Source organism: Arachis ipaensis, chromosome B10, assembly GCF_059453495.1.
Source record: "Arachis ipaensis isolate K30076 ecotype BB chromosome B10, ASM5945349v1, whole genome shotgun sequence".
Lineage (NCBI taxonomy): Eukaryota > Viridiplantae > Streptophyta > Magnoliopsida > Fabales > Fabaceae > Arachis > Arachis ipaensis.
The window spans coordinates 131,935,934-131,958,596 of NC_142435.1; the positions used below are offsets into that span (position 1 = coordinate 131,935,934).

Here is a 22,663-nt window from a genome sequence, read left to right on the forward strand (position 1 = left end):
GTAATCAGCTTAGCCACCAAACATTTAAAGCCACTATATATATATAACTGGTTTTTAATTGAGTAGTTTGAACATAAATTGACTGTTGTTCCAAAATTATTTATTCGAAAAAATAATTATATAAATAAAAGACTATTAAAATAAGTTTAGTTTTTAGCCTTCCTAATAAATAATACACATACAATACAACACACGTATACATATTTGTCTAGAATTATTTATAAATATGAGATTTTATTCTAAAAAAGTTGATTTATGCTAAAAGTTTTTACATGGGTGACTTCCAGAAGCATTCTTGCATGGCATTTGGTTCTGATTCCTTGACTCAACTCCCACTACAAGAAAATAAGCAGTGTGCCTGACGATTAAAAAAAAGGAAAAATATAAATTGAAATTTTTAGTTACAACTCAGCAATCATTTTGCACTGAATTAACATCTACCTTTTACTCTACTTATTTTGATTTTTTTAGATATATTTCAAAATACATGCATTGATTCATAAATATATTAAAAGATAAAGTATATTTTTTTTTTCTAAAATTTGACAAAAAATTTAAAAATATTTTTAAGTTTTATTTTGTTTTAATTTTGTCCCAAAAATTTTTTATTTGTATCAAATATATCATCGACGGCTAAATTTTCAAAAAATTTAAGACAAAATCTAACAATAATGCATGAAAATTATGTTTGATTTGCTTGTGTTGAGGATTGTTTTTATGAAATTGTTGTTGAATTGATTTTAAATTTTTTTTTAAAAATTAGCTGTTAGTGGTATATTGATGCAAATCGAAAACTTTTGGAATAAAATTAAAATAAAATAAAATTTAAAAATATTTTTAAAATTTTTATCAAACCTCAACGACCAGAAATACTTTACCCTATATTAAATTATAATATTTAAACTTGGACACGGGCACTAAAATGGTGACACACCAAAATCAAAATAGTAACTAACACTCACATGGAATATGTATACAAAATTTTAGAAATTTCATTACAAAAATATGTGGTCTGAAAATTTCTCCAAAAGAAAAAATAGAATAGCAAAAAACTAAAAAAGGAAACTTCTATTCTACGTATATGTTTGAGCCTTATTCAGCGGGTTTTCAAGTAATTTTTTTAAGGGGAATTCTATAGTGGTTATTAATTGTTGCCTAACTTTTGTCTAACTTATTTTTTGTGATAAGTTTTAAATTTTTAAAAATAATTTATTTTTATATTTTTTAAATTAAATATTAATTTTTAATCCTTTTTAATAAATAAGCACCACTCTTTAGGTACCATAACATTCACTTTTTTTAATAGGAAGTGTGTCTGATGTTGGATGTTTTTTATTTGATTTTTTGTATTCAAAGTTGATAAGTTTTAAATAATGGAGTGATTTAGTTATGTTTTAAAATTGATGGCTTCGTATGTGTTAAATGGTTTCATCATTGATAAACTATTATTTTATGGTTTATCTTGTATTTAATTGAGTGGATTTTATCAACTCTTTACCACTTATTCATACTATTTGCATAGTTTTACATTTGCCTTCCTAATTATGTGTTTTGATTGAAAACATGTTTTCTATGGTTTTAAATTACTTATTATTAATCCTCTCTTATTACCATTAGATGCCTTGATATGTGTGTTAAGTGATTTCAGAGATTACAGGGCAGGAATGACTCAGAGGATGGAAAGGAAGCATGCAAAAGTGGAAGGAATACAAGAAGTTGGAGAAATTCCTAAGCTGTCCAGCCTGACCTCTTCACACTCAAACGGCTATAACTTTAGCTATAAGGGTCCAAACGATGCAGTTCCAGTTGCGTTGAAAAGCTAACGTCCGGGGCTTCAATTTGATATATAATATGTCATAGTTTCCCTGACGCTAGGTGACGCGAACGCGTGCTCCACGCGGCCGCGTCGCAGTGACGAAAAGTCAGCGTGTTTGAATTCGCAACCAGCGAATTCTGGGCTGTTTCTGACCCAGTTTGCGGTCCAGAAAACACAGATTAGAGGCTATAAAGTGGGAGAATCCATTCATTCAAAAAACAGGCTCTCATAATTCACTTTTCATGATTTAGATGTAGTTTTGAGGGAGGTTCTCTCCTCTCTCTTTATGATTAAGATTTAGATTTAGGATTTTATTCGCTTTCAGGATTATCTTTTTATCAGGTTCAATATTCCTTTTTATTTTTTTCTCAATTTTATTTATGAATTCTTCTATGTTACAAATTACTCTTTGAATTAATGTTATTTGAGGTATTTCAGTTTACAATTGCTTTCTTTTATTTATGTTACTTTTATCCCCAATCTGAAGACAATTTTATTCCAGTAGATTTACTTTTCCCCTTTCGGTCTTGGTTAAGAAATCAGTAACTCAGGAGTTATCAAACTCAAACATGATTGATAATCGTTATCTTTGCTAATTGAATTGGACTTCAATAATCCCAATCTTTCCTTAGGGATTAACTAGGATTTGAGGATCTAACTAATTAGTCACTTGACTTTCCTTTGCTCTAGCAAAGGTTAACTAAGTGGAATTAAGATCCAATTTTTATCATCATTGATAAGAATAACTAGGATAGGACTTCTAATTTCTCATACCTTGCCAAAAGTGTGTTTTACAGTTATTTATTTAATTTACAGTCTTTTACTTACTTTAATTGCAATTTAAATCACTTGTTCCTCATCTCCAAAACCCCAATTTACAATCTTCATAACCAATAATAAGAACATACTTCCCTGCAGTTCCTTGAGAAGACGACCTGAGGTTTAAATACTCGGTTATCAATTTTAAAGGGGTTTGTTACTTGTGACAACCAAAATATTTGTATGAAAGGACTTTTGTTGGTTTAGAAACTATACTTGCAACGAGGATTTATCTGCAAATTTCTAGACCACACAAAAGTTCTCTCATCAAAATGGCGCCGTTGCCGGGGAGCTGCAACTGTGTGCCTTATTATTGGTTATTGTAAATATTTTTCTTTTACTTGTCTATTTGTTTTTATTTTTCCCTTTTATTTTTATTAGTCACTATGAATTTTTACCCCTCTCGCTTTGAGTTTGGTTCTAATATTGTTGAAAGGAATGAAAGTTATAACAGGAACATGCATCAAGGTCAGAGCAATCAAAGATGGATGGAGCCAAGAGGATCTGATCAACCCTTTAGGCAGCAACACCCTCCAAGATATCATGGATAAAGACCATTCTACAATGCATACCAAGGCAATAGACATGGTGGACAACCTCGTAGTTACCAACAAGCCCCACCCTATGCTTATAGGCCATCCTCTCAACACAACTTTGAACCACCACACTCACAAGCTCCTTTTCACCATTCGCCACCACATGATCCTCATTCACCCCGATTCCAATCTAATTACTCCCAAACACAACCACTTCCCAATGTACCACGTCCAAATCCATCACCCCGAGAATCAGAAGTTCGCCTCAAGGGAACAGTAGATCAACTTCAAACAACCCTTCATCAACTGGAGCAAGCAATAAGTCAATTACCTTCTAGACGTTCGGACATTCAAGAACCTCCCAAAGCCCCATGTGGACAATCTAATGAAGAGCGTAGCATGAAGGAGATATTAGAAACTCCAGTGGACAAGACAGAGCATGACTTCGTACTAGAACAAGTAAAGGAAGCTGTCATTATACAAGAAGAAGAGTTGGTTGAAGACTTAGGAGACGCTGAAGTTCCATGGGAACCTAGAGTTGTGGAGAATTCTATCAAGGACGTTACAACTGATGCTAAGGAGGATAGTGCACAATCCCCAAGGCAGGTATTTCATGAAAAAATAGACAGAATAATCCAAGAAGCAATTTTCCTTGATGATGATAATCTCAAGTCAAGTTCTTCTAGTAATGAACTTGCATCCGCGAGTGAATTCTCTGAGATCGAAGAATCTTCCCCAAGCGAGTACGAAGATGATACGGAGGTAGATTTCTCTCAACCTCCAGTTTATGACTTAAGTGACAAGGAAGACATAGAAGGCTTTGATCAGGACATGGATACATTTGAAGAATCTTGCAAAGAAGTGAAGAATTTCACAGAAGAGCACAAGGGAGTAGAACTCACAGAACCACTGGAACCACCTATCCCAAGGCCATTACCACCCAATACAAGCTTCAAGTGGGTACAATCCTTAACCTTTAGCTTTATTTTTCCACTTGAATATGGTTTGCTTGAAACAGATGGCCAGCTTAGAGCTCTCTGCGGCTTTAAGAGTAAGAGGGAAATGGCTCGTGCTTAGAGCTGGTGCACAAAGTTCAGTAAGGTTCCACGCTTCAACTCGAAGTGTGTGGATTGGCATCATGATCTATCAAATAGATCTCGGAAAACGTTTGGTTATTCTGGTGAGAATCTAATTTCTAAACTACCCGGATGGAAAAATATAGATCAAGACGAAGGTGGATTTAAAAGCAAAGTTTGGGATCCTAGAATCTGTTCTGACATCCAACACCCCGGGAGCCTAAGAATCTGTTTGAAGCTGATCAAAGGCTTTACGTGCCTAGTTTGGGATCCCGGAGGCCATTGGAATTACAAACATTGGTGGAGATTCTTGGATGAATTCAAGCATAAGCCACCATAACAGGAAGCTCATCAATTGTCCAACTTAAGGACTTTAACTAAAAGTACTAGGTGGGAGACAACCCACCATGGTATGATCGTTTCTTTTTCAATTTTATTTCATGTTGTTTGTTTTTATTTTATTTTAATTTTATTGAACCTGGAATTATTCATAGCATCTACATTAGCATTGCATACTGCATAATTGCATAAAAAAAAAACGCATGCGACGCGGCAGCGTTGCTGACGCGTCCGCATCACTAGTGCGTTGGGAAGAAAAGAATTGAACAGAGAGTCATGCGAGAGCGTGGCTGGAGGCGTGCCTTAGGCACAAATATGTCCATGCGACCGCGTCGCCGACGCGGCCGCGTCATTTGCAAAATAGCTTCCCCACACGTCCGCGTCACCCACGCGACCGCGTGGCCCTGTAAATCGACGTAACAAGGGTGTATGGCCGAAAGTTGAGCTGGAATTGGGCTGGAATCGTACTGGAAGCCCAAGCCCTACCACGCGACCGTGTGCCCCACGCGACCGCGTGCCCCACGCGACCGCGTGCCCCACGCGACCGCGTGCCCCACGCGGCCGCGTCATTTTAAGAAAATGGCCATTGACGCGTTCACGTCAACTATGCGACCGCGTCACCCTAAAATTTGGCAAAACAAGTTTTCAAACAGAGAGTTGTGCGAACGCGAGGCTGCACTCGCGCCAATCGCACAAATCAGGTCACGCAATCGCGTGACCCACGCGTCCGCGTCACCTGACCTTATCGCGCACCACGTGACCGCGTCACGCACGCGTCCGCGTCGCCTGCGCCGCACAACTTATCCAAATCAACGCCAATTATCTTATCTTTTCTTTTCTAATCCTAATTTCTTCTTTCTCTCTCCTTTGTGACTTTCTTTTTTCTTCTCATCCTTTTTCACTTTCATTTTATTTTATTTAATTTATTTGCATACTTTCATTCATTGCATTTTAATTTTGTGCATATTTTTATTTTTTTTCTAAATTTATTATTTTACTATTGGTGTTAAATGTTCTTAGTCAACTGTTGCATCTTTTCTTGAATTATTTTTAGTGACTTGTTTTACACTGTGGGATGATATTAATTATCTGCCAATGCCAATCTTTTATGATATTTGCCTTTCATTTGCATTGACATGAACTTATATTGATATTTTCATTACCCACACTCCTCCCCTTTGTTGCAAATTTTGCACCACTAGTATGCCATGTGCTTCTATTATTTTCTCACGTACATGTTGAAGCTTCCATATAAATGAGACCCGTATCATTTGGCATTAACCCACCCATACTTCATTTATTTTCTTATCTTTATTTCTGGGTTACTTTTCTTCCCTTTTTCTTTCAGGATGGCCACCAGGAAGAGAACCAGAAGACGTTACATGGGAGAGACAAGCAAGTCCATCTGCCAAATCCTTGAAGAAAAACATCAGTTGGAACAACCCGTCCACTTGCAAATCTCAGCATGCACCGAGGACGGTGCAATCTTTAAATGTAGGGAGGTCGATACCGATCTCCATGGGTTAGTCACTCTTCTATCTCAACACCAATGGTTTATTTTCCTTGTTAGTTGTTGCATTTGCATATTTGATTGCATATTTATTTGATTTTGTGCATATTTTACCACTTGGTTGAAGTAATATTTTCTTTTTCAAGAAACCTTTTAGAGCACTTCACTAATTTGAATAAAATTTAATGTTACACTTGTTTGAAGAAATATTATACTGGAACATGGTTTAGAGCTTGAACACACAAAACCTGTGAGATTTTTGTGCCTATTTGAATTGGTTGTATTTTACCAACCAATATTTTATTTTTGGTGTGTGTTTTTCTCTCTAAAATTGTGATCTTTGTCTTGCTTAATTCTATATTTCCATGGTTTAATGTATGCATACACTTACATGATTGATGCCTTTGTTTCACTGAGCTTACATACCCATATGGCCTTAACCCTTCATTATCCCTTGCAAACCAATGTTGAGCATATTATACCCCTTTGTTCTTTACTTTAGCACATCATTAACCCTAAGCGGAAAACAATAATGTCCTTAATTTGAATCCTTGGTTAGCTTAGACTAGTGAGAGTGCTCATGAATTAAGTATGGGGAAAATTGAATTTGAAAACATTTGGTTTGAGAATTGAGTATGTTAGAATTTTCTGAAATATTGTGAAAAAAATATTTAGGACATGATTCATGCATCCAATAATTTAATCATATGCATTGAGAAAAAAATAAATAAATAATAATAAACAAAAAAAAACAAAAAAAAAGAGAAAAAGAAAAAGAAAAAGAGCAATTAAGCAAAAAGGGAACAAAATGCCCCAAAGTAAGTGGTGAAAGCAATGCATATGTACTGTACTTGAAATTAGAATGCATGAATATGTGGAAAAACATGGTTAATGGATAGTTAGATGTGGTATTATGATTACATGGATTGTCTTAAGTTAGGTGGAAAAAGTTTAAGTTAATTAAGGATTCAGATTTTAGTCCACTTGGCCAAATACAATCCTACCTTGACCCTAACCCCATTACAACCCTTAAAAGACCTCTTGATATGTGTATCTGTGCATTAAATTTATGTTGATTGTTAGATGAAGAGCAAGCCTTAGAAAGCAAGGTTAGTAGAGAATTGAGAGAATCGAACCTTAAACACTTGAGTGATTAGAGTGTATATACTACCAGTGAGGGTTCGATGCTCAATCCCTTGTTCCCTACTTTCATGAGCTATTTTCTTCTTGCAAGTCTATTTGTACTTCATTTTCATGATTTGAATTAGTGAAATCCAGTTCATATTTCTTCTTGAAAGATTTGTTTACTTTTAACTAAGTAGGTAGAAACATTTTGCATGTAGTTGCACTCATACAAGATAGGTTGCATTTCATACATTCTACTATTCCTCTTCATCTTTATAGCTTCTCTTGAGCTTAGCATGAGGACATGCTAATGTTTAAGTGTGGGGAGGTTGATAAACCACTATTTCATGGTTTATCTTGTGCTTAATTGAGTGGATTTTATCAACTCTTTACCCACTTATTCATACTATTTGCATGGTTTTACATTTGCCTTCCTAATTATGTGCTTTGATTGAAAACATGTTTTCTATGGTTTTAAATTACTTATTATTAATCCTCTCTTATTACCATTAGATGCCTTGATATGTGTGTTAAGTGATTTCAGAGATTACAGGGCAGGAATGGCTCAAAGGATGGAAAGGAAGCATGCAAAAGTGGAAGGAATACAAGAAGTTGGAGAAATTGCTAAGCTGTCCAGCCTGACCTCTTCGCACTCAAACGGCTATAACTTTAGCTACAGAGGTCCAAACGACACAGTTCCAGTTGCGTTGGAAAGCTAACGTCCGGGACTTCGATTTGATATATAATATGCCATAGTTGCTCTGACGCTAGGCGACGCGAACGTGTGTTCCACGCGGCCGCATCGCAGTGACAAAAAATCAGCGTGTTTGAATTCGCAACCAGCGAATTCTGGGCTGTTTCTGACCCAGTTTGCGGCCCAAAAAACACAGATTAGAGGCTATAAAGTGGGGGAATCCATTCATTCATAAAAAAGGCTCTCATAATTCACTTTTCATGATTTAGATGTAGTTTTGAGGGAGGTTCTCTCCTCTCTCTTTAGGATTAGGATTTAGATTTAGGATTTTATTCGCTTTCAGGATTATCTTTTTATCAGGTTCAATATTCCTTTTTATTTTGTTCTCAATTTTATTTATGAATTCTTCTATGTTACAGATTACTCTTTGAATTAATGTTATTTGAGGTATTTCAGTTTACAATTGCTTTCTTTTATTTATGTTACTTTTATCCCCAATCTGAAGACAATTTTATTCCAGTAGATTTACTTTTCCCCTTTCGGTCTTGGTTAAGAAATCAGTAACTCAGGAGTTATCAAACTCAAACATGATTGATAATCGTTATCTTTGCTAATTGAATTGAATTTCAATAATCCCAATCTTTCCTCAGGGATTAATTTGGATTTGAGGATCTAACTAATTAGTCACTTGACTTTCCTTTGCTCTAGCAAAGGTTAACTAAGTGGAATTAAGATTCAATTTTCATTATCATTGATAAGGATAACTAGGATAGGACTTCTAATTTCTCATACCTTGTCAAAAGTATGTTTTACAGTTATTTATTTAATTTACAGTCTTTTACTTACTTTAATTGCAATTTAAATCACTTGTTCCTCATCTCCAAAATCCCAATTTACAATCTTCATAACCAATAATAAGAACATACTTCCCTGCAGTTCCTTGAGAAGACGACCCGAGGTTTAAATACTCGTTATCAATTTTAAAGGGGTTTGTTACTTGTGACAACCAAAACGTTTGTATGAAATGACCTTTGTTGGTTTAGAAACTATACTTGCAACGAGGATTTATCTGCAAATTTCTAGACCACGCAAAATTTCTCTCATCAATCATCACCATCTCTTTGAATCTATAAAATGAGTTTAGTTTTAAGTTTTAATATGCGCCACTCTACAATTTTATTTATCAAGTTTTATAACTATATTTTTGTGTTTTTTTTTTTTTGTATGTCAAATTATTTGGTCTCTTCTTAAACTAGAAAAAAACCTGTGTTAGACATTTGTATCTTCTCTTTATTGTATTAGTGAGAAGTATTTTATTCTTGTTTATTTATCTTGAGAGTTGAGAATATATATCATTTGATTTTAATACTATGAGCTATTATTGGGTGTATGTGGAATCTAGAATTGAGTAGTAGAATATCACTACTTTAATATATCTTTAGGTGAAGTTATTGCATATTTTTTACCTCCTTCCATTTTTCAGAATGAAAGATTTGCTTGTTGCCTGAAACTTAAAGACTTAGGTTTTAAGACAATTCACATTAATTCCTTTTGTATCAACATTATTAATTTGCGCATGCACGTATACGTGCCCTACAAAAAATATTAAGTATTACCGAATTTAGCGTCACAAAGTAATAGCGAATTTATCAATGATAAAAACATCAAATTTATCAGGTTAAATTATTATCGACGGGTTTGCGTTTTCGACAGTAAATTTACAAGTAAAAATTGAAGGAAAAACAAAAAAAATAGGCGCATAATGTAGGATTAGATTTACTGTCGTAAAAATCTGCCGGTAAACTTATTTAGTGAAAGACTGCGTTTTGGTGACCCATAATTTTGTCCTAAATTCGAAGCACGAATACTCTCTCTCCCTTCATTTTGACTCTCTCTCTCTCTCTCTACTCTTTCTTCTCCCACTCTCTCTCTAACCCTCTCCCTCCCCATCGTTCTGTCAGTCCCACCATCGGCCGCCGTTAGCCCCGCCGCCGCCTCCTCAATCCATCTCTCTCTCCCCTTTCTTCTTTCACACTCTCTCACCCTATCCCTCCCCGCCGCTCTATCAGCCCCGCCGTTAGCCCACCACCTTCTACTCAATCCGTCTCTCTCTTCCCTTTCTTCTTCCATACTCTCTATAACCTTATTCCTCCCCACCACTATGTTATCCTTGCCGCGCGTTAGCTCCGCCGCTGCATTCTCTCCGGCAACCCCTCTCCCTCACGCCGCCATCGACTTCTGCTAGCCGCCACCAACAGTGCTGGCCACCACCAACAGTGCTGGCCACTTATGTGCCTGCTTTCTCTAGTAAATAAATTTCTGTTTTTGTTTTTGTTAAATTTAGGATTAATTTAGATTTTAGTTGTTAATTAGTATTATGATTTAGTTAGAAATAATTTTTTTGTTTAGCCTTAAAAATATTTGTATATTAATTTTTTAAGACTAAAATATCCATTTTTTAAATTTTTAAAAATTTGGTTTTTTTTTTTTTTTTTGGTTAATTTGATACCCGTAGAATTCTATTTATTTCCTAACATCAGACAGTTATTATACGAGTGTCCCATGCACATTTGTGATTCATATTATCAAATCAAAAAGGAAAAGAAATTTGTTAAAGTGATGAAATTAATAAAATAAAAAATTATTAATTATAATTTTTATCAAGTATAAATTTTGCTATTTTAGTTTAAGAATGATGAAATCTATATTTTTTTTATTTTATTATCTTCCACATTACAACAATTCCTTAAGATAGCGACGATTATTTTGCGGCGGTTGTGTGAAACCGCCGCGAAACGACAACCTGCGACGCATATAGCGGCGGTTAGGGGTTGGGGCCGCAATCAGGCCGACATTTAGCGGCGGTTTTTCAATCAGGTATGCATTTCGCGGCGTCTTTTCGAAAACCGCCGCTATATGTACCCTGGTGAGTTATTGTTTTACATTTTGCGGCGATTTTGTTTAAACCGCCGCAAAATGCGTATTACCACATATTGCAATATTTTCTTTAGTAATAACCATCTGGGTATAATCTAGTTAAGTAAACACTACTATCTTAAGCTACATATGTTTAAATCATTGTTACATCAATTTATATATGGTCCAAAAGTATATAAAGAGTACAATGAAAAGTACATTTAATAATATCCATAATAAATATAATAAATAAAAATAATAATAATTATAAATATTTTTTATAAATTATTAAAAATCAAACATTTTCTAAAAATAATAATTATAAATATTTTCTATAAATTATTAAAAATAATAATTAAAAATATTTTCTACAAATCATTAAAAATTCAAAAATTTATAATTTTACCAAAATTATCATTTTAAATTTTAAATTTTTTATTTTAATAATTTGTTGAGCATTTATTAAAATAAAAAATTTAAAATTTTTATTAATAACAATCTTAACCTGTATTCTTAGATATAAGAATTTATAATAACAAAATTCAAAATTAATTAATATTTTACCAAAATTAAATACTAAATAGAATAAAAATATTTTTATATAAAACCAATTAATGATCTGCATATTATCATGGTTAATAAATTTAATAATACTAACTAACTAACAAATATAATATTTTTGGCAAATATTTCACTAATTTTAAATATTAAAGACTAAATTCTAAATATTAATAAATATTTTTAGAAAATGTTATATTTTTAATAATTTATAAAAAATATTTATAATTATTTTTTTGTTATTTGTTATTGAATGGACTCTTTATTGAATTTATTATGGATATAATTAAATGTACTCTTTATATACGCTTGGATCATATATAAATAGATGTAAATTAATTCGATCTACTATGGTCTAAAATTAATTCGAAATAGACCGATTTAAATTACTAGGAACGTCCTAGCATGCATAATTTAAATCACCCTAATTTAAACTCCCCTAAGATTACATGCAAGCATAATTCGAATTGGACAAATTTGAATTACAAGCATCATTACTAATTCGAATAGGAATAATTCGAATTAGTGTTGGTTTGTCTCATTCGAATAGGACTGATTCGAATTACATAAGAATGTGCTTTTGGGATATCCTGGTAATGTTTTTCAATTTGGTAGAATTGTGTAATTTGGTCGTCCATTTGGTTTAATTGTGCATTTTGCCCAATATATAAGGTACCTTTTATAACTATGATCAGATATAAAGTATACAACAAAAAAATTGTGTTGCAATCAAATGTGTTCGTATGATATATATAATTATTAGCGCTATATATCGAAGAGTCACTTGGCTTGGTGGCAGCATGACATTGTTAAAGCTTTTCCTTCTTCCAAGTTCAAGGTTCGAGCCTTGCCTTCTTCATTTGTGGAAGGCATTACATAGTTGATCCACACGTTGTGGGTTTATTGGTGGAAGCGCAGGTTTAATTGGACCACCGGACAGTCCGGTCCGATTTCAATAACTATGAATGAAAATAAATGAAAATACTGAAATTTGGCGGCGGTTTAGAACCGCCGCAAAACAAGTGCTACTTTCGTTTATTGTTATTATAACCGCTGCAAAATTCATTCACATTTTGCGGTAATTATTCCAGCGGTTGACTAAAATCGCCGCTATCTGTTTTGCCGCGCCCTATCTTCTAGCGTTTTATGAAACCGTCGCGAAATGTTTTGCGGCGGTTCAAAATCGCTGTTAAACGGCTCCAGAAACCGCCGCTAAATGGTATTTTTGTTGTAGTGTTATTCAAATCAAAACAAGAAAAGAAAGAAAAAGAGAAAGAGAAACCTGAAGAAGTTGATGAGTTTGATCTTAGAGTCATCATCTATGTCGGAAGTGGTATCTAATGCTTGTTGCATGTGATGTAGCCACCTCTCTGCAGCTTCATGTGTCACATCAAATGCTCCATGCCTAGCTATTAGAGCAGGATGCCCTGCATTCCATTTAAAAAAAAAAACAAAAACAAAACAAAACTAACTTTCAATCTTTCATATGATTTGATTATTAAAAGAAATTAGTAAGAGTGTGTTTGAAAGGAAAAAAATGAGCTTGATTTGGATTGAATTGAATTATAATATAAATATTATATTTATAAAATATATATATGAAATAAAAATTTATTTAATTTGATAATTAATTTTTACATTTAGATTGAACTAATTTAAGAGTTTAACTAATATGTATCTTTACATGATAAATTTATCATTAATAAAAGATTTTATATTTTTATTATTTACTCTCTATTTATAAATTTTATATTACACAATCTTCCACTATTGTTGGTGTGCCTCTAGTTTTGTCAAATCATCACCGTCTATGAGAGCTAGTGAACTCCCTTAAAATCTAATCAAATCTACAAATCAATTCTTATTTTATATTTATTGTAAGTGAAAGAATAATTGATTTACAAATCAAAATCATTTTAATATATAAAAAACTATTAAAACACACTTTAAGATAGTATTTATTTTTAAATACTGAAATTAAAATTAGAGGATTGAAATTCAGTATTATTTTTTATGGTCAAAAATTAAAATTAAAATTTTAATTCTAAGACAAAATTTTAATCTCTTCAATATCTTTAGAAAATGAAGATAAAAGATATTGATTGAAAATAAGAACTGAAATTTTAATAATGTTTATTTTCAAAAATACCATCATCTAACTTTTCAAATTTTTATTCTATCCCTTCTACCATACTCACCACTTTAACCTCATCTCTATTCTACTTTTAATTCTTTATCTTATTATTGCATCTATTCCCACCAAATAAAATACTAAAACATAATTCAATTATATATATTTTATATTAAACACAATACAAAACTTAATTTAGTTATTGTTTCTCAGTTTTTATCTTTTAATCTTAATTTCTCAATTTCAGTCTTCCCTGCCATCGTTGTCTAATAGTTCAAGTTTAGTTATAAAACCATTATTTTAGTAGTCTTTTTCACATGCACACTGAATGGACTAATTTGCCTCTAGCATGAAAGGTTCTTAATTCACAATTACAAGGCGATATTAGATTATATAAGTTGATCGCAACATACATAAATGCACATTAACTTATAATATATACAACAGTAGTGTTAAAATCTTTATGACATTTGAATGGGACAATAATCCTCTATATTATTATTTAGATTCCATACCTCATTCAATGATAAAGGATGATATGAAATAATCAAATAAACAATACTCAATTGATATGATGAAATCAAATAATAATAAGTTGATGATAATAAAAGCATAGATAGGCATAAAGCCCTGAATGAACCCTATGGCAAACTTTAAGAATTCGAAAGTTACCTCTTCTCTGAGAGTAGAGAATAGGACCACCCATTCTTTGAACAAGAAACTCGTATTGATTTTGAATTGCTTCTTCTTTCTTAGACTTACCAAATATTGAACGAAACCATTCTTCCTCATCATTATAAACCCTGAAGAAAAATAATTTAAACACCAAACTATTCCTATATCCTTTTTATATAATAGAAAATAGGAAAAAAGAAAGAAGATAAAAAAATCTGTGTGTGGGTGTTTTTTTTATTGTATGCAAATATATATAAATAATAAAAAGTAGCCAAATTAAAATACTATTTATTTTAAAGAATCTTATATGTATAATTGTTAGAGTTAATATTTATTTGCAAATTGAAAGTATCCATAGTTAAAAACCTAATTAGATCTTTGATCATATATTTTTTAAGAGAAATATTCTGTTAATTTTAATATTTTTTACATAAAAAAGATCTAATTACAAAATTAAAAATAGTATAGGAACTTAATTGAAAAAAAAATTACAAGAACCTAATTAAAAATTTGATGAAATTATAGAAACCAACAAAATAATTAAACCTAATTTTTATGTATGTTTTTTTTGTATATCTTTTAGATTCGTATTAAATGTGATTGATAAAGAATTTTAAAAAAAATTGTCACCATAAAAGTATAAAATGAAGATGTAAAAAAATGACAAATATAAGTTTCTTATTATTTAATGAAGGTAAAACTTTAAAGGTGGTTGTTTTTATACGAAGTTATTAGTTGAAAAATATTAGATAATTTAATATGTTTAACTAAATTATTTTTTTTGGAGATTTGACTAAATTATTATTTAATAGTTATTAACTATTAATTTCACATAAAAATAATTAATAAATTTTATTTTTATTCATAAAAGAAATTTTCACATACATTCGGTGATAAAACTATGGCTGCTATAGATCGGATCTAATATCTGCACTTTTTGTCCTTGAATCAGAGATCGAATATATTCGCAAAAATAAAAATATTTTAACTTTTAAAAGAATCAACAAAATAAAAAAAATAAAATCCTAATTTAACATCAATGTTTATACTAAAATATACCAATTACAACCACCACACCAATAACAAAGGTATACATTCAGAAAATAAAAAACAAATTTTTTTTAATAATAGAAATAGAAACAATAAAATAGAAGTGAAATGAGCAGAAGCAGCAGATCAAGCAAAAACAACCAGAAACAAATCTGCATTTCAAATTTCAAAGAATCAACAAAATAATAAAAAAAAAGAATTGAAACCTTAATTTAGAAGTGAAATGAAGTAGAAGTGAAATGAGCAAAAGTAAATCTGTAACGGAAAAGCATAAACAAAAAGAAGAAATTGCAAATAACAAGAATCCGAGCGGCAAGTGGCGAGGAGCAAAGGTGAGCAGTGTGGAACAGCGGTGAGCGCGCGGAAAGCAGTAACAAGTAGCAAGCGAGAAGTAGTAACGAGCATGATGAACAACAAACAGTGATAGATTGAGAAAGAAAGAAGCAGAACGATGGTGCAGTGAAGAGGAGTGAAGTGAGGTAAAATGAGTCGAGCAAGGGGTGAGTGAGTGAGGAGTGAGTGATGACAACAAGGAGGAAGAGTAAGAGTAAGAGGATTAGGGTTTTTGAATGTTAAAATAGATATATTATTTTTATTTATTTATAATTTATTTATTTTGCGGATCTACGGATTAGATCCGCGAATACAAATTGGATATCTGCGATCCGATCTTATTAGAATGCAGATCAAATCTTATCTGATCTGATAACTATGCAGATCAAATAATATTCAAAATTTGCATATAATAAATACTACGAATTTACAGATATTATTCGATTCATGTTCATCCCTAGATAAAACAGCTTGTTTTATAATAAAAAGAAGGCGGCGCGACGTGCGGCAGCTCTAGAAAATGGATAATGATTTGTGTGATTATTTTTTGTACCATAAATAAAATGTGAATGAAATTAAGTTAACTCTTTTGAGTTTCTTTGTTTTTTAATTAAGCTTTTTTCATTAGTTGGTTCCATCCTTAGTTAATCTCGGTACTTTTTCTTTGCTGAATATAGCAATTTTAGTAAGTTTATCCATTTGAGAAGAATCAAAAGTTACTTTTTTGAACTTTTAATTTATGAAAAGTGGTAATATTAATATCTGGTGCAATTTTTAAACTTAACTTGTAGCTTTTTAAAAAGCTATTTAAATGTTTGGGGAAAAGTTAAAAAAAAAAATTACTTCTCTCATAATAAAAAGCTTTTTATCACATTTTTTTTAAAATAAATATTTTTAGAACTAAAAAATCAAATACAAACTAACTTATTTATAAACTACTTTTAATATAAGTATTTATTGTTTAAACTATTTTTTTAAAAAGAGTTTAATTAAACTGTTTACCCAAGCTAAACTAAATCAATTGGCTACATTCTCATGCTACAGATTAGGACTGATAATACATATCCTATCTACAAGTACCCAACCCGAACCAACCCGTTTGGGTAGGGTAGGCTACCCGACCCGCTGCGGGTAGAGTAGAGATTAGTCCGGGTATGCCTGTGGGTAGGGTAGGGTACGGGTTTAGGGTGTACCCTATCCTACCCTACCCGCACTCCATATATAACACATATTTTTATAAAAATTAGGTATATAGTGAAGGAAATGAGAGTTGAACCTACGACCTTCCTTATGTAATGACTTGCAATAAATAAGCAACCACTAAACTATTTAGTTAATTTAGTAATCTAAAATATATTAATTTTTTATTTTTTATTTTATTAATATGTATGAAATTTAGAATGATTAAATTTTATATTTGTTTTGAAAAAAATTGGTATTTTTGCGGGTAGGGTAGGATTTAAAACTTTAGAGTGCGGGTAAGGTTATGGTTAAAAGATTCTCAACAGATAGAGTAGAACAGAATTTTAATAAATTTTTTAACCTGCGAATAAAATTAGGGTAAGATCCAAACTCTATCCTACTTTATCCTATCCATTGCCACCCCTGCTACAGATCACACGCTTTATGACCATTAGAGCCGTCGATTTGTCTCCCCATCAATGGCCACAAACTTCTCATGTCACTTCTCCCCTTCCCCCAAAAATAAACACTTTCAATTTCCGCCTTCACCACCACCAAAATCAAACTCACCCTAAACCCTATATAACAATCCCCAAATTTGTTTGACACTCACCATCTCAATTCTCCTTCAATTTCAGAATTTTCCCTTAAAATTTATATTAATTTGTTTCATATAAGTGTAAATTAAGTTTAAAAAATATAAAGATTGTAACAGATATTTCGAAAAAGAAACTCTTGTAGAAGTTGTTCAATCCTAACTAACTAACTGAGTAACACTTACCTCAAGTGAAAGTCATAACTAACTTTGAAGTGTTAGTTAAGGAGTTTAGAATCAAATTGAGTTAGATAGAGATAGAGTACCTGTTGTAGAAATTGGTGGAGAGGTTAATAAAGGTTTGGAGGCCCAATTTCTGAAAGAGATTGGCGCCGCCGCCATCGTCGTCAATGGCGAAAGCAAGGGTGGTCTCAACTCCGCTCCATTCAGCAGCCTTCTCTTGCAGACTCTGCATCACTTTATATTTGTTTTTGTCACCACTCTTCAGAGGCAGAGACACGAAACAACTATTATATATATAGACACTAAGGAAGGTGAAGTGCGTACGCAACAAGGTAACAACAATAAACAATGTATGCCTCTTTTTGATTCTTAGAGGTCACATAGTTGAGTTAGATGAAAGTGAAATGAAACAAAGAATATTATTCTCTTAGGAGTTACTTTTGTGATATTTGCATTTTAGTCTTCATATCTTGCAAGTATGCAAATTGGTTCTTATATCTTAAATTAGTCCTCTTCCCTCGTCTCATTAATCAAAACCGGTAGCTACTCCCTCCTCCACCATGAACACCGCCGACCATTGGCGTTTTCTCCCTTTGTTTTCCAATTCTTCAGCAAGACTTTATTAAGACTTTGGTTGAAAAGAAAAAAGTCAAGTGAAAGATGGAAGAAGATAAAAGATGAAAGAAGGAAAAAGTTGAATAAATTTTTATTTTCTTTAAATATGTTTGAATGAAAAAGATGAGAAAAAAAAATAATATATAATATTATAAAAAGATAATTTTATTTTTATATAATACAAAAAAATTATTATGTATATACTAAAATTAATTATTATATATTATATATAAATATATATTATTTAATTAATTTTTAATGTATATTTTATATTTTAATATTTATTTTATACTTAATGTTTAATTTTAATATATATATAACATAGTTAATTACAAAATATGTTAGAAAATAGAGAAAAAAATATTAGAATATCAAAATTTGTTTAAGGTAAACAACTTTTTGTAATTTTGTCTAATATTTAGTCAAATACCAAATTATTTTTAATAAATAATTTTATAAATTTATATGTATAAATTTTACTAAATATAAATATAAATTATTATTCATCAAGTATTTATCTAAAATAATAATATTTACAAACAATACTACTAAAATATAGTAAAATGATAACAAGGCATGTTAGAGAGGGGCGACCAGAATATATAATTATAACAGTTTAATTTGTTCTTAAAAATTAAACATTTAAAAAAAATTACTAAAAGTTTATTAGAAATGATAGTTAGACTTTTTTGCAATTAAAATAAAAATTTTAAAAGAAATGTTCAGTTTAGCCCTTATATCAACTATATATGATATTTAAAAATATTATTTATATATTAAAATTAATTATTATATATTTATATATAAATATTTTTTATTTAAATTTTTTTCATATATTTTTATATTTAAATATATATTTTATATTAATAATTAATTCAATATACATTTAATAATATTATTAATTTTAATATTGATCTTTATATATATTAGGTGACCAAAAATGACTTTTGACCGTCTAATAGCCTTGAAACACAAGTCTTTAAAATGAGTTGTTGAATATTTAGTCAAAGCGGGTTTAGGGTTAAGCGCAATAAATTGTCTTGGTTGACCACTAGGACATTTAGGGAATTTCGAGATCAAAAATCATGGTTTGAAATGGATTGAAGTGCTCGTACACAAAAAAAGAATTGAATCTCCAAATAATGGTTGGGCAAAAAATATATGTAATTTTTATATACAAATTAAAAACCAAAGATAGATGGGCCGTTGGCCCCGATGATCACCGAAAAAAAAAAAAGAATAAGTGAATAGAAAAAAGTGTAGAGAGAATAAAATTAGGTTCAATTAGAACGCTTTTTAATTTGATTATGGAGGCAAAACTGGTGTTGGACTTGGATATGGGGAGGAGTGGTGCTTAATATTGGTGTGGTGCCAGGCACAACTCAGACCCAACAATTTCTTGAACTTAATTCAAAAAGCAAATTAACAGATAAAACGGACCATCCGATTTCATGTAAATCGTCAAAAAAAAGTTTGATTATGGAAAAATCGCAGGGTCCGATTTATTTTATGTGAATTTCAGATCCTCTCTTCATACAAAACGGATCTTCCAATTTGCTTCCAAAAACTTAAAAACAAAGAACTCGGAGGATCCGATTTCTTAACACCAAATCTGAGCAAAAAGCTATCCCACAAATTGGTGTAGCACCTTCATCATCCATAATCCAGCACAACCCCTTCACCTCTTCCATAACCAAAAAAATCAACCCAATTAGAATATATCTAAAAAAGGTTCTATTATTATTATTATTATTATTATTATTATTATTATTATTATTATTATTATTATTATTTAACAACTAAAATATGTCACGTAATTTCTCTCTCGTTAAAAATTAGATGGCATATTTTTTTTTTGAACTTAATAAACTCTTTTGCTCCGTCTTTTCATTTATCTAACGATTTCGTATAAATTTATTTGTTTAAAATAACTTTTTTTGTTAAAAAAAAATTTTGCTTCTTTTTTTTATCAAATGACATGAATTTAATTTGAATAATTTATATTAGTTTATAGCCTCTTAAAAAGTTGGAGAAAATAAAATCATTCAGACAGTAGATAACCAAAATGATGTCTAAATTTTTCAATGCAAGAATTAAAATTATAAAGTATAATTATTTATTGTATATTTTGAAAATTAAAAAAACCAAAAGAGCAATTAAAATTATAAACAAAATTTAATAAAAAACTTAAACCTTTATATCTTTTTCGAGAAGATAAAATAGTTGAAACAGATAAAACAATAGAATTTATTAGTTTAATGAATATATATTTTGGATTTGGGTTAGGTCCAAAAGCATACTCTCGACCTGGTTTTCTCTCACCCAACGCAGACCTCTTCCTCCATTAGCAACATATGAGAGCTTCATGAACATTGAAGAATATGATGTTCTACGTGGACTTACTGTACGCTGCTGTAGAAATTTCTTCCGATCACGTCTCATTGCTGTCTCTGTGCCACAATTGTCAAAACTGAACCGATGATCGAACCAGTTAGGTTACTGGGTCATTAGTTGAACCGATTGATCCGGTTCTACGTAAATAAAAAATAATAAAATAGTCAAAATTTAAAATTAAAATTTAAAATACATATATTCACTAACTTTTTAAGAATAATCAAGCAATTTTAAGATAATATAGAACAAGAATAATAAATATTTTATTACTTTTACTCTATCATAAGTATTTTTATTTTATTTTATATTAAAATAGCTATTATTTTTAAATTTTAATAACCTATTAATTAGTTTATACCTAGTATACTATTATATACTACAAGTATTTATTGAAAAAATAATATTAATAAATATCATATAATTATAAAAAAAAAGTAAGTTTATAATTACTGTTAAATAGAAATATAATTAATTTTAGAATGAGTGAGTTTATAACTAAACTTAAATAAATTAAATAGAAGTAAATTATTTGATAAAAAATATCTATATGTATTCTAATTTGCACATATATTAACAAGTGTGATAGCTTGGTGGCTATTCATGCATGCCTCCTTTTCTTAGGAGAGGAGTTCAAGCGTGAAGGATTGTATAGTATACATATTATTCTTTTTTATTACTATTATTCTTTGTACAAAGATACGTTCCAAAAAAGAATAATATTAAATTTTATATTCTTATCTATAAGAACATTATGACTTATTATATTATAAATTAACATTGTACCATATAATAAAAAATAGAATTATATATTTATTTTTTGTTACTTATTTTACCTTTTTAAATGGTCTAAATTAGTCTATATATTATCAAATTATTTTTATTATTTATGTAATATTTCTCTCTTCTAGTAATTATCCATTGATAAATGTTGAATTAACGATTCTGTTTATTATATTTCAATGTATTTATTTAAAAAACGTTTGTTTAAAGGAGTGAAAAAATATGAAATCCACATTTTCATGGATCATAAAAAATAAGAAATAACCAATATTTATTAAAAACTAGGAGTAGCTAAATTTAAAGAATATTTAAAGATTTAACTGTTATTTGATGTGTAGTATTTTAGACTAAACATGGTAAAAAATTGAGTTTCTAAGATTTCATCCACTTCTGATATTATATTAGTAGGTAGGAAGCTTTACGTATATAAACACGGCAACTTGTGACCTCCACAGGACAGGCTGGGTGCAATAGTTTTCTTTTTGCTGTAGCTCTCAATGCGTCACGATTGATTCCATTGTTGCTATCTATTGAGATGAAATCTTTTCTTCAAGGAAATAATGAGTTCTCTTCTTCTTTCTCCCATTTTTGTCACACAAATTATCACACAACTTATCACATATTTCATTCTTCTCACATGTTAATCATAGTATATCTCTAATTATTAGGTTGTAATGTATTGCATATTAATGATACCTAATACAATTTAATTTTCAGATATATTATTACAATAAAGGCTAAACATAATAATACTCTTTAATTGACATTAATTTTAATTTATTTTTCTTTGTAACCACTCACCATTTCACTAATTCTCCTCACTCCACCTCGTTCACAAAAGAAAAAACTCAACTTTGAGTTTTATCACGGGTAACATAACAAGGCACGAATGAAGCAGTTAGAAGCTTGATGTAACAACCCCATTTTTCGAGTACGTGAGATCTTTTTTGAAGGCACGGATTTCTCCGGAAGATCAGTAAAGGAAACACCTCTATTGTATCATCAAGCATCTCAATCCTCGTTGTCATTATGTCATCTTTAAGCTAGAACCTCTTCTGAGACAGGCTCGATAACGCAATCACGAAGAACTTAGTTTTTGAACTGTATCGGTTAGGAGTTTTGATTTTGGTTTTCGTAAATAGTCTCAGTTTGACGAACTGGACTCAATTCCTGAGAGAAGAGAGATAATAGTATAATATTATCATTATATTAGTATTAGAAGTTGTTTGAATGATATTATAAAGTTACTTGGTCTGTTTTAGTTAAAAACAGAAAATTGGTTTTACTGGGTTCACAGTTTACTGGTGCAGCTTAACACTAGCATTCTCTGATGAAT

The 22,663-nt window shown here is 30.7% G+C and overlaps 1 protein-coding gene across 2 annotated transcripts; it reads right to left on the reverse strand.

Moving 5' to 3' along the window:
* Positions 1 to 121: 121 nt before the first annotated feature.
* LOC107624210 (group 2 truncated hemoglobin 3-1) lies at positions 122 to 17,880 on the reverse strand. Of its 2 annotated transcripts, none has more exons than XM_016326693.3 (4): positions 17,622 to 17,880; positions 14,193 to 14,323; positions 12,672 to 12,816; positions 122 to 335 (listed from the first exon to the last, which is right to left on the reverse strand). In XM_016326693.3, the coding sequence occupies exons 1-4, from the start codon at positions 17,768 to 17,770 to the stop codon at positions 326 to 328; spliced, it is 435 nt and encodes a 144-aa protein (XP_016182179.1). In that variant the 5' UTR covers positions 17,771 to 17,880; the 3' UTR covers positions 122 to 325. The 2 variants fall into 2 exon arrangements, with proteins under 2 accessions (XP_016182179.1, XP_016182178.1); XM_016326692.3 differs by having other exon boundaries at positions 122 to 358; positions 17,622 to 17,879.
* Positions 17,881 to 22,663: the final 4,783 nt, after the last annotated feature.